A 12,665-nucleotide genomic window follows, 5' to 3' on the forward strand; every position below is an offset into this window, starting at 1 on the left:
CATTARTGTGTTGCCGTGTACACACTGTGGTCAGATGGTCTCCAGGTTTTAAGTTAAGATGTGTAAGAATCAGTAGAAGCATAGTACAGAAGTGCAACTCCTAAGGTGAACTTGAGAAATTGTAACTTGTGTTACATAGAGAGCTTTTTTTCTTGAAAATACCCTAATTGAAACTGGATGTAACTTTATTCATTAGACTGCAGCTAGCATTTTTAAAGCAACTATTGTTGCCTTAATTATTATCAGTGAAGTTGTAGTAAAATCACGTAAGAGTCTGATTTTCTCCTCARTAGCCCTACTGTTTATGGTATTTTAAAAGCATAAAGTTTTAAGTTGTAACCTTTGAACTTGCACGTTATGTAGCTTTTTTATTTTCTCCCGTCTGCTTGCAATTAAGTTTGGTCATCCTATTTCCACACAATTTCTATTATGCATCTCTTAGCATTATTAAAGCTATAAAGTGAGGCTAAAACATTATATTTTATAAATGATGRAAAAAAACTTAAAACAGTTGGAGGAAGTGAATACTTGGTCCCCTAATAAAGAAAAGTTTCAAATGTGAAACAGCAGTAAGTATGTTTTTAACATAAACACCATGTGGTCTTCAGGCAGAGAAACTTCCTTCTTAAAGAAAAAGATKAGCAATGAACAGTTTATAAGCATGATCATCTCATTTAGACTGTATTTGTACAAACTTGGATTCCTTCCTTACTGCATGTATCTGCATATTCCTCTGCTGTCAGTAGACAAAGGCTATATGAACCATTTCAGTTTCAGGGAAGTGCATTAAGGCTTTTTTAATATAAACCACCGTGCAGTTCCTTGACCATAAGCATTTGCAGGTCTTGGCTATGTTCAGCAGATTTCTTCTTGAAGCAATTTATTATCTGTTATCATAAATGTATCTCAGAAGGTTAGTGTATTTAAGGTGAGTGGACCTTTGCCATCCACAACCTGCCAAGCTGTAGCCTTGTTTACCATGAAATTAGTTTTGTACAATAAAATCAAGATAAATGTGATGATACTTGAAATTGTACTTTATGTGGTATATTTGTGCTGATTGTATCATTTTGGGGGTATTGCCTTAGAATTATATTACTTCAGAAGACACTCCTCAGTCTTAAAAGGCATTCCATAGTATCAGAAGAAAGATAATAAGCTTCAGGTTGCAACTTTAGTTTCCATCAAAATTCACAGAACCTTTTCCTTCTCCAAAGCCTTAGACATGATTTGCTTTCTTGATGGGGGGAAATTAAATGGTCAAAACAACCCTTGAATCCATGAGGAGTTTAGCTATGTCCTTAAAGTAGCAAAAGAAAGGAATGGGGGAAAAAAATAAATGATGGTGTTTTCTACAAATGTCAGTTCAGTGTTTTCTGTAGTTGGTAATTCTGCTAAGGTAGCATGTTTCTYTTCTCTGTATGCTGTAGCTTGCTGGTAAGAACTGTGTGCACAAACTGCTCTCAAAAGGTGTGTTGATATGCTGAGAGTAGAGGAATGGTGAAAGGAGCTTGTCATGCTACCCAGTAGAGGACACTGTTTCCAGGATTTTGGAATTTGTAAGACTTGCGTAGCAAATTCTTCAGTAGACTTCTTGATGCCTTAAACACCTAAAAATGAAGTCTCATTAAATCATCTAAAAACCACTATATTTCTTGAATTTGCAATGTACTAAATCCTCCAACCTTCCCCCCCATTGTCCTGCCAAAAGCTGGTGAAGATGCAGTCACTTTCATTTGAAGATTAAAATATCACATAGCTATAAACTTAAGTTTCTGTTACACTAGAGCTTGAGTATTCTGAAAATCAGGATCTCCTAAGGATTCAGATGGCTTTTAAGTGTGCATTTACATTGTGCAGTTCTATAATTTTAATTGTTTCTTTGGTGGCATTGAATTGTTTTATAGGTGCCTATGATTCTGGTTGGCAATAAGTGTGACTTGGAAGATGAAAGAGTTGTGGGAAAGGAACAAGGTCAGAACCTAGCAAGGCAATGGAATAACTGTGCATTCTTAGAGTCTTCTGCAAAATCAAAGATAAATGTTAATGAGGTAAGGCATTTTACCTGTGATGGGGAGAGGTGTCAGGAGGAGAAGAATGGGACACTGTAGAGATAACCAAACTACTGTTTGTCAAGGAAAAACTAGCAAAATTATGAATAATATTCATCATAATGGAGAAAACTGTATCCTGCTGTTGTGATGTGTTTATGTTAAGGAATGTATTTAGCTTTGAGGTGAAGTTTTTTCAAATGATATTGATTTTAGTGTAATTAGTGTTATTTGCAAATTATCTTCATATGAATTTGGGATAAAATTCTTTCACAYTCCATTCCCTAGTTGATACAATCTCTATCAGTTGAGATTGTACTGCTCGACTTCTTTTTTTAAAGACCTTTAAGAGAGTTAAGTCATTAAAACTATTTAAGTTACTTGGTGTTAACACTATTTGGAATGGTAAGTACAAAAACTCTTAGAAGTTTTGTTAAAATTAGCCACTSCATAAAGTAAAAGAGATGCAAAAGCCTCTCTACTATATATTTATTCATTTATTTAACAGGAGCTGGATGATTGATCTAGTGCATGCATTTTGAGGACCTGCCATAATGYATGCCTTCTTATCCAGAGGGGGTACCAGCATAAAGAGAGAGATACAAAAATATTAGAAAAAGAAGTTTTGTTAGTATCTGCATTTCTGGAACACCTTGAATTTTATGATGAATCCTACCATTCATTAGGTTGACTGGAAAGCATTGTTAGCATCATCAGTCAAGTTGAAGGGCCTCTCTGCAAGATTTGGAAGTAATCAAAAGAGTATGGTGCCTTTAGTACAGCTGATTTTAAAATAAGTAATGAGTGTTTAATTAGTTGGGAACTTCTGGAAGCCATTGACTTTTTAAAATTCAAATTAATCACCATAACTGTATAAAAGTCACATGCTCAATAAACTAGAATTTCCATCAAATCTATAAGCCCTTGTCAGAACATTTGCTGCTTTTCAGCCAGTGCCTAGGAAACTGCTAATATGGCTTTAGTATGAGGGCTTCCTTAATTTAGGAGATGCAGAAATAATTGGAGCAACATCAATTATGAATGAAACAGATGCTGTTGAATTGTATGTTGATTTGTCTTAAATTAGCCTTTCAAAAAAAATCATGTTCTTGTTAAGAATTCTAAGAGAGTCTAAGTGTGGATTAATGCCTTTTTTAATACTGGCATGGCTAAGGATGCAAAATCTGAGTTGGGGATGACAGGGGCATTAAATTGTGGTGTTGAGAGGGTTTTTTCATTGTGCACAGACAAGGTTTCTCTATCTTTTCTTTAAAGTCCTTTACAACTCTAGCCTAGCCATCAGCTTTTCAGTCCAAAAAAATTAAAGTGATTAAAATAGTTTTCAAAACAATTACTGCAAAAACTCTTCAGTACTCAAAAATACAAATAAAAAATAACTATACTTCAAAACTATATTAAAATTACAAACTCAAATTGTATTTCTTACTCTGTGCTCTAACTACACCTATTAAAAAGCAAAAAGTAAAATAAGAAATTAATAAATTTCAGTAATGTTACCTACCCTAAAATATACTAAACTGTTCCAAATTATAATACCAAATAATTCACCTAATACAAATACTCTAGAAATTTTTAAATACTGTGCAAAGCGCTGGAATACAACTGACTTCTGCCTATATTAAATTTTCTGGAGATGCTCTGGGTTCAGAGAGATGCCATGCATTTCCTGAGAGCACAAAAATTCTCCCTCTCAGTGGGTACAATGACATAAAAATACTTTAACTCCTGAAAATAAAGCCAATTGTCCAGAGTCCTATAAATGAGTTCCTTTTCTAGGAGAAGTTATGCTTCGTTCATGCTATAGGTCTAGAGAGTTCTTTAGACTTCAGTATTTTTAAAGTATCTGGAAAATCATGATCTCATTCAAACACAAGACACTGTTGTGTATGTGCGTTACCAAAAAGAATGTATAGTTAGAACTTTCTTTAAAAAAATATCCTAAGAGTGGTTTGAGTTAGAAGAAAGCTGTGACCTGTATCTTGACCTCAGTGCTAAAMTGCAAAAAATAACACCTTTAGGTAGTTGATCACTGTAGCATTTTTCATGTGAGTTCAGATGAGTTTGACCCAGAGATTAAATAGCTGTGGGTTATAAGTGCCTTTGCTTCATTGAAAATGTAGAACCGCTGACAGWCAATTATCTTACGAAAAAAACCAGTTATTAACTAAGTATACAATTTAACTGCATAGCTTTGTGGCAACTAAATATTTTCAGGGTTCTTGAGTATGTGAGTGCATTTTGTGTGAAGATTCAAGTCTCAAGGTTATAAGAGAAGCCTTCTAATTTCCATAATTAACTGATTTTTATCTTTTCAGATCTTTTATGACCTTGTGCGACAAATTAACAGAAAAACTCCGGTGCCTGGAAAAGCACGCAAAAAGTCATCATGTCAGCTACTTTAATGCATAGCTGTAATGTAGCTCTGAGCCAGGTAAACATCTTAAATTTTTCTGTGCATTGTGGCTATTAAAAACAAACAACAACCAAAAAAAACCCTACACAGCTGTGGTAGTTGTTGATGCAGAACAGCATTGAAAATTATTGATTTACATTATTGTAGAAATGTTTATGGTCTTTATTTTGCCATTTCAAAGTCAGAATCACAAATATGTGCAAGATATACACTACTCTGAGGTGGTTTTTTTTCAAGCTTTAAGGTGTTGGTAGAGTTCAAATCAACAGTGTTTGCTCTGATACGTCAAAGCTTTTGGAAACACGGTTTTCTGTTTTAAAACCAGATAGAATATACTGCAAGAGCTCAGTTATCTGAGAGTTATCACATCACACAGTACATCACTCAGTTATCTGTGAGTTATCACATCACACAGTACAATATAGTTTGCATGCTGGTGTCTCTTTCTGCTTTAAACTCCTCCCTATGCTTGTGTGATGTGATAGGAATTTAGCTTCCTTTCATGAGACTATGAGGATATTTTGGAGGCTGCATTGTAATTAGTACATTTGGATAAGAAAGGTGAAGTGATCATTGTAATACTCCAAATATTTGACCTGGAGCTCTTGGTCACTAAATCAATTTCTTACTTGTTTGCAATTGGCTAAACTTCTACATGACTTCGGCAGCATTCTCTGAGCACAGATTAGCAAGCACTAGCCTGCTCTTTAAGCAAGCCYTTCCATAGGTTAGTCAGGAGGCATGGATTTCTTTTCTGCAAAGATTTTTGGAGGGGGTTCTGAGCAAATTATTTCCCTGTTTGCATGTCCAATCCTTCGTATGGGCAGACTATGGACTATAGGCTGTCTTGATTGACCTGACATCACCAAAGTTGCCTGATACCTCCCTTTGCTTCAGTTTTACTGAACATACAGTAGTGCAGTTACTTCAGTACTATGATCCATTATTTTATCATCTGATAGTCCTGTCTGATGTACTGAAGGATCCTAGTAGGACATCTCACTGTCAGAAATTTTAGGCTTTTAATAATTACCGAGTAGTGCCATATGTAACTCCTTTTTTGGTATATTAAAACTTCCTCAATTTGAACAATTTAGATCAGTTAAAAGTAAAACTTAAATGGTTCCAAAAACATTAGCTGAGGGTGGCAGAAATGGCTGCTCCATGTCATTAACAGGACTTTTGATTCAGAAGCTTTGATCCTTCAATTGTGTTTGTTTTTAAAGCCATGGGAACTGTCATACTGTAAGCAAAACTAGCCTCACCAATCAAATGTTACTTCCACAGTGCAGCCTGGATTCTTCTATGCATCCTAATCCAGTTAGGGTAATAATTGAGATAGTCTGTTATTTGTATATTATTAGAGAAATGTTAAGGTTGTTTTCTGTTTGTCAAGAACTTTGCTGGTTCCTGCCATAGTTGTTTTAAATAGAGCACAGACAAATAGTCGTTGCTCCAACTAACCCCTTGTTTTGTTATTACAGGTCTGAAGAACTGTTGCCCAATTCAACAGTGCCAGCATTCCAACTTTATTAAACCTACCAACATCTTAAATGGACTTTCCTGTGGTGGTACCCTTTAAGAAATGGATGAAAGCTACATCAGTTTGCACATTCTATCACTTTCCAGTGTCATGAGAGATTTTTACTTCTAAATATTCTGTGTATGCAACTGGTAAAACCAGAGCCTACATCCAGTATTACTGATAAGAGACATTGTTCATCCACCAATGTTATACATGTATGAAAACTGTGTACTGTATACTTCAACAATCCCCACTTTCTATTGGAGAGTACAATAATGTAAATCCTAAAAGCACCACTATTTTAGCATAATAAAAGAAAGTCCAAAGAGCTCCTATATAGACTACTCCAGATAACTTTGCTTCATCGGTATTTGTAGCTTATTGTAACTTTTTTAAAGAAATACAGGATCATCATCATCGTATTGTACAAAAGCGCTTTGATTAACACAATGGCTATATAGTTTTTTAATTTTAGGAAAAACCTGTGGAGACAGTGACCTAGTCTTTAAGAGTCCTTTCAGTATAACGTCTGACTAAAGACATGGCCTTTAATATCTGTTGGGAAGGAAATGTCCAGACTTTTCAACCTTTTATTGTATGTTTCCTTTTCCTTGTTTACATAGGGAACAATGTTTATAGTTGTGTGTACAGTGGGGGTCTACAACAAGAAGTGTATATTTTAAAACAATTTTTTAATGATTTAACAATTTTTTGTAAATCATTTTCGGGCTTCTGCAGCTGTAGATTCTCACTGTGAATTCCCTTGCTTGCTCATGCATAAGTGTATTTGCAATACCAAATATACAGGTTTAGTACTTTTGCCTGTTAGTGATTGTTTTACATGTGTAACGTTTTGGTTGAGATGTTAAATGGTGGAAGAGTACTGTGGATGTGAATGTGGGAAGTAATTTTAATCATGTGTAATTGGTCACAGGGCCTAAGTTGCAGTAATTAACTTTTGCTGATTTATTTAACAATGCCTTGTTGCTTTGTATGCATTAACGTTTGGGTGTAAAGATTGTGTGTATATCCAACAGGGAGCCACAGTATTTAAATTGACCAACCTAATGTTACAACTGCTTTGAGGTGGCCAAATGTAAACTAAAAGCCTTAATTAAAGTGGTGCAATTTTGTATGACTTAGCATCAGTAGTTCAATAAATTTGGATTGCCATGCAAGGGCTTGCATTACAGTTATACTACTTGAATGTTTTGTGTTTTAGTAGTGCTAGTAAATACTGATTTTTAAATCTCTTGCACAGTGCAGATTCATRCATGTTAGGATGAAGAGGAACCCTTTCAACTTTGTTTTCTGACAAATATATGCCATAGATATTTCTTCTAATAGGATCCTATGTGTTAGTGTGAATGAATTTCTGGCTGAATGAAATTCCACTTATTTATGGACTTGGAAAAGGTCTAATGAAAGGAAAAGTCTAACAGAAAAATACCTGTCCTCAACCATCAGTGGCTGTTTTAGAAACTTGAAAATAGTTGTCTGCTATTTTCCTTCTTTCCAGGAAGAATTAATTGTTAAATTTACTTAGTCTTGCAAAAAAAATTCTCTTGGGAGACAATATGATTTTTCTCCATGATTAAACCTTATTGTTTGGTTTTAAGGAAATCTGCAGAAGAGCATTCTTGCAGTATTGAGTGAATTTTGCAGACTTGAAATATCTGTTAATAGTGTTGGACTGAGAAGTGGAATGCATGGACTGTAGATGATTTCCTGATCTTGGCTGTGCTGCTGAAAATTAATGTCACACCCAAATACTTGGTACTGTCTGTTTCTCTGTCACAGAATTACCAGAGAGGTTGTTCTAATCCATTCCTGCAAAGCAATCAGATTATGTTAGCTCATACTGGTGAGCTTTGAGATAGTTTTTGTTGCCCAGAGTGAATTAAGGAGCCCAGCTGATTCTTCCTCCTGGTTGTTTTATCAGTCATCCCTATTGTTTAATGGAGGTAATACACTTCTACTGTGCAGAGCCAGATTTAAGACTGAAATTCCTTTTCCCTTTTCGTTAGAAACCGTAAGATGTGATGATCCCCATCCTGCTTTTTCTCCAGAGTAGAGGAGACTGGAGCACTAGATGCCCTAGTTTTTTTTTCACTAAGTACCTAACTTCTTTGGTGAGCTAATCAGAATTTTTCTTCATTTCCAACCTCTGCTTATTCAGGTCTTGTAACACTTCCATGTCCTGGTTGTCCTTCTATCTTTTTTTTTTAATGTGTTTCTTTTCCAGGCAGCTGTACAGATGGCATTGGGTTGGAAGTGAGAGAAATTTCTTTGAGAACATCAGAGRAGGAGCATTGGTCTGGTCTCAGTGTCCAGCCAAAGAGTACCATTGACAGGGAAGAACAGGCTCTGTCCTGAAAAGCTCTGTACTGAAGCATTCTTGGCTGCTCTGTTCCTCAGCATTAGAGGTATTCAGTTGGATCAAAACCTGAGGAAGTAAAATTTTCAGAATCTCTAGGCTTAACATCTAAAGATTGTGCTAAAGAAGGGAAATRTGTCCATTCTTCACCCCCTGCCCCATCTTCCCTCCTACATTTAGAACTTATTTCAGATTTGTGAAGCTGACACATTGTAACCCAGGTAACACCTAAACCCCGGTACTCTTAAAAATTTAGGCAAGCTTCAAGGGAGCAGTGTCCCAGCTGTTAAAGGGAAGATACTTGACAAAATGTTGCTAATGAAATGATGAAGTGTAAACAAAAACACATGAGAATTTTCTTTATGTCTAAATAACTGTGGTGTAAAAAGCTGTTCTCACTGAGGAAGTGAACGTCCAATCATTCAATTCCCCATGGGCATTGGAGCTGTGTAAGCAGTTACCAATTCTAGAAAAGAATCCTGTCTGCTGAGATTTTTGAACAAACTTATGTATCTTCAAGACAATTTCATGATGTACCAACAGTTAAGAAGTTCACACTCAAACTACTTGTACAGAAACAGAACATTTCTCCTAAAGCTTTGGATGAAAACATGCATAACCCATATTTTGAGAACTAAATGCAGGCATTTCTGCAAAACTGGTGTTAATATACATGTATTACTGCTTGTAAAGTTAGCCTATGCTTACAATGCACACTGCTTTATTTCCTCTCCAATCTGAAACTGGTATGTGTCACTAAAGTCAGCCTTCTACAGTGAAAGTATTATTTATGTCCTGAAATACAGATGTGTTATTTAATGGAATTGCACTCTTCATATTAGGACTCTTTCCTTGCAGTAGAAATTTCTCGTCTACCTTTATCTTATCCTAGTGCCCTTTTTCATTCTCGAATTATGTGAAATTAATGTTACTTGCCTAACTTAAAAGACTATTTTGAGACATTGCAAGGTGTTTTCAGATGTCCAAATGAATTTACTGTAAGCTAAAACTACTATGCCTCTCCTGATTAAGAAACTTAAGTTCTGAAAAAGTATTGTGGAGTTAGATATTACATTTCTTTCATAAGATTCTGTGATGCTAGAAGTGAAAGGTGGCAGGAGTTTGAAGTTGGGATTAAACTGCATTTTTCTCCTTTTCTGTTGTAAATAGAATTGCAGTTTCCTTACACATGAACAGTAAAGATGAGAATTTTTCTTCTTCTAAAATGCTGTAAACAAACTGGATGACTCAAGCTTCATGAGGGTTTTTTTCCCAGTTTTCTGATGTTTGCCAGTTTTGAAATAACGTACTTGGGGTGAAATTTGGCCRCAATACTCTTAATAGTTATAGACAGATTTCGGTTAAGACATATCAACAATAGAAAGGTATACTAGATGTGAATGGTCGAAAATAGTCTATGTAGAGCTATGTAGCACTTTCTGAATTGTAATCTGATGATGCAGCCAAGTGTAGACAGAAAGCTTTTCATTCAATTTTAAATTTCTGTCCCAGCAGCATTAGGCTATATTTCAATTTACTGTTTTTRTTTTGTCTGTGTGTAGGGAGGAGAACAAAAACAAATAGTTGATTAAATACACAACAAAATGCAGTTGTAAGTTATTCTCTAAGGTAGTGTTAGAGTACTAGACTGCTTTTTTTTCAAAGGTTTATGAACAACTTGAAGATTTCTAAAACCTAATTTACCTTTTCCRTTTTATAAAGTCAAGTCTGGAATGACACATTTGTTGAAAACTTTCTTAGTCTTGAACTATAAGTGAAGTTGTTTCGTAGTCTTGATTTCGTTCTGTGTTTCAATATCTGGGCTTCAAACAACRGATAAATGTGGGCTTTGCTGTGTTTTCTTTTTGAGGTTTTTGGGGTGTCGTTTGTTTGTTTGCTTTAAGTAACCTCCAAAGCCATTTATTTTCAGAAGTCTGAATCGTCAAGCAGAGAGTGGCTTCCTGCTTTCAAAGATTGTTCTTTAGGGGAGAGATTTGTGAATGGGTAAAAGAATGTCTTTGTAATTCCATTGTACTGACTTCAGTCTCAAGAGACCCTAGTTCTGCCACACAACAAGCTCTACGGCTTCATTGCTTCTTATTAAGAAAGTTCACTACCACCAGGTTTTTTTTGTCTTTCAAGTTGTGACCGGGGTGAATTTCATTTGAGAATCATTGTAATTTCTAATTAATTCATGTAATGTCTTTCGTTTACCATAAACTTGGAGGCATGGGGCATTTCTGCAATCTTCAATACTGAGTGAAATCATAGTGGATGTTACAGTTCCTTCTTTTGTCAGTATACTTTACCTTTTCATACTATGTGGCATTTTTACCTTCCAAATCTCGTAGGGAGGACTCAGTAGCTTCACTCCCATACTAAGTACAGAAAAATCTACATGTGAAATTCCAGCTCTCATCAACTGGATTTACTGCTTGTAATGCACCCAATAGCAACAAAGACCCTTGGCAGTACTGTCATGATTTTCAGACACAAATAAAATGAGTTACAAATTTGTCTCTTTCTTTTTCCTGTTCAATAAAAAGGGGGTTTTGCTGAGCTGCCTCAATAGCAGGAGAATCATTTTGTTTAGATAACAACCTGAGCCAACATTTTGAGAGTCAACATGGATACTTAAATACTAAGCAATCACATGAATGCTTAAATTGCTGAGATTGTTCTTTAAAGTTTCCTTGCTTTTAAAATAAAAGTAAAAAAATTCCACACTTCCAGAAATGTATTTCAGCTAAGAAAAGATGAGCTAAAATATGAACTTTTTTGCTTTTCTTACAAAAAGCCAAGGTACAATGTTTACTTTGTACTGAATACAGTTGTGCTGCTGTCACACATTGCACAGGAACTTTATTAAGCTCTTGGTTGAAGTGGATTTGGTTAATTCTGAGTTAAAAATAACAATTTTGCATATGCAGGTGTCATAGTCAGTTTAGCAGTSCATTAGGTTAATTTACTTGATTCAAGAGCTGTCTGAATATGTATTTTGTAAAGGGTAATTCAAGCTTTGAGTTAGTTTAGTTGTTTAAAGTTCAGGATATACTGGATTAAAATCAACCTAATACATCCTGTAGGCCCTGTTAACTGCAGAAAGGTAGTWGGGAGCAAAGGAACTTAAGGGACTGCCAATAAACATGCCACTTTCTGTGTTAATGGTGCTGGCTGCAGGGTTGCCTTTGGCTGTCCTGCCTCCAAGTAGGGAGCTTTACTACCTCTCCAATATTCTGGTAACATAACTGGAGTTCCAATCAGTGTATCTGATGTAAATATGGGAAACTTCAGATCGATTTATAAATTTTAATTACAAATTTGTATTTACAAATTTTGTATTCACTGATTGAAAACAGTGCTCCCTTCTGCCTCTKGGAAGCCTAAGATGCTTTAATAAGATTTTCAGTTATTTTTTCCTCATTTTTTCCCTTCTTTCCTCTCTAGATATATATGAAATGGGATGCCAGTCAAGAAGTACTGAAATACACATCCAGATTTTTACTCAGTTCTGCCTGCCTTGCCCCCTTCCTGGAGCCTCTAAGGTGCTTCCCGGTCTGCACTTAAAAAGGCTCTACATACTACAAGTTCTCTCAAGGGCCCAAATCTTTTATATACTTTTATAACTTTGTTGGGTTTGGGTTTTTTAAAAGCACACATCCTGTCCTCTTACTTTATCTTCAAMCTTGCTTCCTTTGCTTTGTTCTCATTTATCATTGCTTTGAATAACCTTGAGACACCACACAAAGGAAGCATCTTCTTTGTCATCTTTACATTTCTCACTTGTTTATGCTTCTCTGCCCTGAGGCAGGGCTAGCCTGAGGGTGTGATCTGTTAGCAAAGCATTGAACCAGATAGCAATTTGTGCATTACTCTGTTAGAATTTCCCACTGCACTGGAGACAGTAATGCTGCACTGTTTCAGGAATGTAAATTCAYTGTTTCAGAATAGGTAAATTGTATTAAATACATAGTACTGAACAAGGTTGTAGTAATTCCATGAAGATCGTTTCCTTTGCTTTTGTTTTCTTCATAAGCTACAACATAGGACAACTTTTTCTGTTGTTTAAGTCCAAAATTACATTTCCTGAGTGACTGAAGTACTCTCTGTAGGTCTTCTGCTTGTGTTTCTGTATGCYCAGTCTTCATCAGCTTTCTTCTTGTGAAAACCTTCTGAAGTTAGGCTCTCTGGCAGTTTCAGTGAGAGTTGGGACCTGTGGCAGTTTATTAGTRTCTTCAATGAATGGGGGGATTTCAGACCACCTCTTGCACTTCTGCT

The 12,665-nt window shown here is 35.6% G+C and overlaps 1 protein-coding gene across 1 annotated transcript in view; it reads left to right on the forward strand.

The window, feature by feature from the left end:
* RAP1B (RAP1B, member of RAS oncogene family) overlaps positions 1-7,202 on the forward strand; it is a 31,491-nt gene extending 24,289 nt beyond the window's left edge. Inside the window, exons 6-8 of the mRNA XM_057377396.1 lie at positions 1,908-2,051; positions 4,388-4,503; positions 5,970-7,202. Of these exons, the coding sequence (XP_057233379.1) occupies positions 1,908-2,051; positions 4,388-4,474 (231 nt within the window). The 3' untranslated portion in view covers positions 4,475-4,503; positions 5,970-7,202. The remainder of the gene's footprint in view (positions 1-1,907; positions 2,052-4,387; positions 4,504-5,969) is intronic.
* The last annotated feature ends 5,463 nt before the right edge of the window (positions 7,203-12,665 follow it).

The sequence above is a fragment of the Malurus melanocephalus genome, unplaced genomic scaffold (assembly GCF_030028575.1).
Source record: "Malurus melanocephalus ecotype Western Australia unplaced genomic scaffold, MMel_1.1 scaffold_10, whole genome shotgun sequence".
In the NCBI taxonomy this organism is placed as follows: Eukaryota; Metazoa; Chordata; class Aves; order Passeriformes; family Maluridae; genus Malurus; species Malurus melanocephalus.